Source organism: Oratosquilla oratoria, chromosome 12, assembly GCF_046742065.1.
Source record: "Oratosquilla oratoria isolate Oo_2021 chromosome 12, ASM4674206v1, whole genome shotgun sequence".
Lineage (NCBI taxonomy): Eukaryota > Metazoa > Arthropoda > Malacostraca > Stomatopoda > Squillidae > Oratosquilla > Oratosquilla oratoria.
In genome coordinates, this window is record NC_134788.1 from 14110063 (window position 1) to 14115062 (window position 5000).

Consider the following 5000-nt stretch of genomic DNA (forward strand, 5'->3'; position numbering starts at 1 on the left):
CTTAAGGCGTTTTTACCAGCGCATCAGAATATCAAACACTGTTTGATGTTCTGGCTGGTTTTTGGTAAACACGACTTACTGTGCTGCCAGACGACCCTCGCTCGCACCGTCTCGGAAAAAGTGTCGTACGGATCATAACATAGACAGCAGCCGTGGTGGGACCATCAAGCCAGACTACGAGAATTGAGCCAAGGGACGAGACAATGGACAGCAGCACCGACTCTGATACTTATATGGAAGATGACGAAAACCAGTCTCTTCTATCAGGACCTATGATGCCTCTATTGGCAGTTGCAAGCGTGGCAGAGATGCAGCCAGAGGCAGATATGGGTGCTGTAGCAGCAGCAGCAGCAGCAGCAGTAGCTTGTGACTTCATGGAAAGGTAATTATTGTCGACCAATACTAATTGTAAAATTCAGCATAACCTCATTCTGCTACTAAGGTCAATTGTACAGTATACTAATTTGGTTCGCATTTGTATTGTAGGGAACACCATCCAAAACAGGAGGGTCTGGCAGACATCCTGGACAACATGAGCGAGATGGACTTCTTCCGGAACCTTCGCCTCACAAGGACATCTTTTGACCTCATCTTGGACTTCATACATGAAGCATACGGTCTGAACCCTTCAGGATCCAGCCTTTATTTGGGTCCAAGAAAAGCTTTGTACGTTACACTCTGGTATTTAGGAACGCAGAGTACCTACAGGGAAATATCAGAGATGTTTGGTGTGTCACAACGTACAGTGTTTGATTGTGTCCAGAGACTGATTGATGTCATTTGCAATGCAGGAGAGGATGTCTTTTTGTGGCCAACTCCTCCTAAGATTTCTGAAATTGCACATGAATTCCAAGAAATGGGAGGAATTCCCGGTGTGGTAGAGGCTCTGGATGGATGCCACATTAACATCAAAGCTCCATCACCCACGCAGGCCGATTATGTTGATAGAACACAAAAACAGTGTCATTTTACTTGCAGTTTGCTTGCCTAATAAAAGTTTTTCCTACATTCAAGTGGGCTTCCCGGGATCTGCACATGACAGCCGAGTGCTAAAGTCAACTTCACTTTATAAGAAAATCCAAAAACGGTGACCTAAATTATTTCTCATCACCACAATATCATATTGTAGGAGACTCTGCCTTTGTTGTCCAAAAGCATGTAATGGTACCATTTAAGCACAAATTCTCTTCAATACTAAACTCTCCAAAGCAAGAGTTACCATTGAAAATGCTTTTGGTTTCTTAAAAGGTAGGTTTCGACGATTGAAGCATGTAGATGCCGATATTCTTCGGATACCTAAAATAATAAAAGCATGCTGTGTTCTTCACAACATATCAATAACTCAGCCGTATAAAATTAACATCCTCGAGAGGGAAGGGCTGGTGGATGACGCTGTTGAGTATTTCAGTTCTTCATTGTTGTCTGCCCTGCCACGAGACCAGGCTGGTGTGCTAAAAAGGCAGGCAATAGTGGCAATGCTACAGTGAGTGACAGGAAAAAGTAAAAGCAACCTGGAATATGACTGTTTAGGGTTTCAATAATTAGCCAAAATATATTGTTTTTTACATTTCTTTATATGTTACAAAAATATACAAAATTCACATATATGTACATGGTTTTTATTGATTGTGCCTCCCAAAATTTTGTAAAAGTGTTTTGACTCACTCTGAAATCCTCTTCAAGTGTGACGTGGCACATATAATTGGATGTACTTTTGCTTGTGTTCATATGGTAGGTTGGAGGGAATGCAGAGGGCAATGGAGGCAGGAAGGGTGTCAGAACCGGTAACTGAAGTCTTACTGACAAGTCAGAGACCACAAGGGTGACTTCAGTTACCGGTTCTGACACCCTTCCTGCCTCCATTGCCCTCTGCATTCTCTCCAACCTACCATTCTACCATTTCAATGCAAGCACCAGTACATCCAATTATATGTGCCACATCACACCTGAAGAGGACTTCAGAGAGTCAAAACATTGTGTTATAGTCATTTGTCACCATGTAGTTATTTGGTATTATATTTTATTACAAAATCACTCATTGTTTTGTCTGCGCTCTAATTCAATTCTTTTTAATCTTAGGATATTCAACCTCTCCCTCTTTATCTCCATGTCCATTTCGTGGCGTTCTCTATCACGTACCGCAATGCAAGACAAAAGTTCTTTTAGTTCTGCCATACTGTTTTGTTGTTTATCACTAGATGTTTTCAGTGTATTTTTAATATCTTTCACGCACAATAACAGTTCCTTTCTGTCTGCAGAGGGTCTTAAGCTTCTGGTTCTTGTTCTTGGGGGTGGGGGTGGGACATTCCCTCGGGCTGCAGGTGGCTCCTCACGTGTGGCTGGAGCAGGCTGCGGGGCTTGTGAGGCATGAGCAGGCTGAGGATCTGGTGGTGATGCTTGAGGAGGAGTTGGGGCACGTTGCGAGGCTTCACCATGCTGAGGGTCTAGTTGTGAGGCTTGAGTGGCTCCTGGAGTGGCTGGAATGTTTAACACTGGTGAGGCTTGTGTGGCTGGGTCTTCTTCCACAGGGTTGTCAACCTCCATTTCTGCCACACTCCTAGTACCCACTTCTGTGCCCTCCAACACATACAGATCTGGCCGGGACAGGGGACGATTCTTCAGAATTGAAGACAGGAGATTGTAAAATCGTGGCTCAGTCTTCTTTCCCCTCCCACTTGCCTTCTTGTAGTCCTCATAATGATGGAATATTGATTTGAGGTTGCGCCACTTGCCCTCAACTTGTCTCAGTTCCACGCCTGTGATCTAATTTGGGGGAAAAGTCAAAGTGGAATTAATATTTTTCAATATTAAGTGATACATGCATCTTTTCATCGTAAGGATTCCTAAACACACATTTGACAGAGAGAGGTCATTAATTGGGAAGCACATAAAGTAATGGTCTGGTTAACCATTTTTAAACCAAAAATATGTGAAGAATTTTTTTAGGTTCATAGCATACAAAACACAGACATAGAGCAGGGGCACTACAGTCTTGGAATGCAGATCACACTGTGAATTACAGTGTGATGCTTAATGACAATGGTACCTTAACCTTGAGGAGGAAAATGGAATGAAGTAATGATGAAGCACTAAAATTATAATACAGAATCCAGTTACCATACCCATGTTGTCACTTAAAAAGCTATAAGTATTCATACGTGCATGTACAAAATCATGTACGAATCAAGCAGTTGGCAACCAGCTTCCCAATATCAAAGGCAGGTAACACTGAGAGGCTACCCATTATAACATAAGGACCTGACACATAGCATATGCCACATACAGAAAATCATCATTGGTGGTAGGCAACATCCAGACAGGAACATATTACGTGCACTGCTTACATAATAGACATGCATACAGCATAACAGTTTTCATTTAACTAATACCTCAATGTGATGCAGTTGGATGCCTGCTAGTCCCTGAAGGAAAAAAAATATATTAAATGTGATACTCCAGCTGTATTGAATTGTGGTTACTAACAGATGATTATGGCGAATATCAATAAGAAAATGAACTCACATGGCCTACATAATAACTTACCAATTCCTGCAACACTCTGGTGATGTCCTTCCACACAACGGCCTTTGTAGTTTTCTTGTCATTTAGGCGCGTGTAGTTTGCCTTGACAAGTTGCAGGAGTGCTTCTGTAGCCTCATAATTCCACAGTTCTTTCACCTTCCCTCCCTTCCCTTGAAAAATTAGGCACTCATTATAGTAAGGAAGTCACATCATTTCAAGTGCAAAATTATACAGGATATAAGAAACAGCGAAGAAAAAATACATGTGTGACCTATATTTAGAAGCACAACACAATACTAAAGACTGACATAGTCATGCCACAAGGGCCTAAACATACAAAAATTAGAGAATACCCTATGGTCAAGCTTTACTGTTTGGAAGAAACAATCTGCGGGACTGTTTACATAGAGTTTCATCCAAAGAATTACAGTACTGATGTATGCCCTGGCATACATGATTATTTTGTATTGTAATATTTCAGTATAAGTGTCCAACCAATACCACTAATTTACTTACTCTGTTTTCGGACACCCTCCTCTGTGAGTGATTCACGTGGTTCTGGGTTGTCCACTTCTTCTTCATCCTCTGAAGGGGAACAAAGTACATATGTAGGAACAAGAAAAAAAAGGTACAGAAAATTCTCCAATATTCTGGTGAGTATAGTAACATGGCAGAGACAGGAATTGATTTGGAAAGATGAATACTGGTTATGAATGTGATATTGGTGCTATGTATAAAAAAAAATCAAAATAATACCAACAATATAAACTGCATGTGCTTTGAAACATGTATGTATTTTGGGCATTGTCAAGGATAAAATTACTAAGTATATAATAACATAAAATCGTTTATCATAATGTGTTTATGATGGTATGTAAAATGTACAGCCCTACACTAAAATTAAGGTCCTTGAACAGGCTGAAACTATTTACTGTAATAATATAAGAGGAGATAATTCTAGGCAAGGCTCTATTTAAAACATTGAATTACCGTATTCACATTCCACGAAGGTTCAATGTTGTGGATGTGATTTTTCTGTAAGTACGTACCACAGTCAACAGCAGGTACTGGTAGTGCCACATCAAGTGTACATAAGTCGCTGCTGCCCTCCATACTACCAGAGGCTCCAACCACTTCTGCAAATACAGTATTGGTGCTCATTTCAAAAAGAAAATACTGTACATGTATATTCAAGATGGACACCAAGGAATGTTTAGATTGTTCATACCTTATTTCACCATCCATACACGAAAACAATAATAATTATAATAATAATATTAATGAAACTTACCGTAAGATGGTCCTGCCTGAGCCTTGAGGCAGCACGTTTTCATTATTTTTTACCCATTACAGGTGATGTAGGCAGTGTCCAGTAATACAAAAGATGCAATGGAAACCGTTAAACTATAACAAAATACTTTTCATTCATTACTTACAGATCTCGCTCCATGTTGGTGGAAATTTTGGGGATAAATGGT

The 5000-nt window shown here is 40.4% G+C and overlaps 1 protein-coding gene across 2 annotated transcripts; it reads right to left on the reverse strand.

Moving 5' to 3' along the window:
* Window positions 1-1394: 1394 nt before the first annotated feature.
* Window positions 1395-4647, reverse strand: LOC143030565 (uncharacterized). Of its 2 annotated transcripts, XM_076193717.1 has the most exons (5): window positions 4572-4647; window positions 4039-4107; window positions 3544-3692; window positions 3390-3422; window positions 1395-2763 (listed from the first exon to the last, which is right to left on the reverse strand). In XM_076193717.1, exons 1-5 carry the CDS (start codon window positions 4633-4635, stop codon window positions 2032-2034), a joined length of 1047 nt encoding a protein of 348 aa, XP_076049832.1. In that variant the 5' UTR covers window positions 4636-4647; the 3' UTR covers window positions 1395-2031. The 2 variants fall into 2 exon arrangements, with proteins under 2 accessions (XP_076049832.1, XP_076049833.1); XM_076193718.1 differs by lacking the exon at window positions 3390-3422.
* Between the last annotated feature and the right edge of the window lie 353 nt (window positions 4648-5000).

Coding starts and splice junctions, on each gene's coding strand:
- LOC143030565 (XM_076193717.1), bottom strand. CDS start 4,635: ATGGAGGGCAGCAGCGACTTATGTACACTTGATGTGGCACTACCAGTA. Junction 4,108..4,571: donor AGTACCTGCTGTTGACTGTG/GTACGTACTTAC, acceptor GTTCCCCTTCAG/AGGATGAAGAAGAAGTGGAC. Junction 3,693..4,038: donor GGAGGGTGTCCGAAAACAGA/GTAAGTAAATTA, acceptor TAATTTTTCAAG/GGAAGGGAGGGAAGGTGAAA.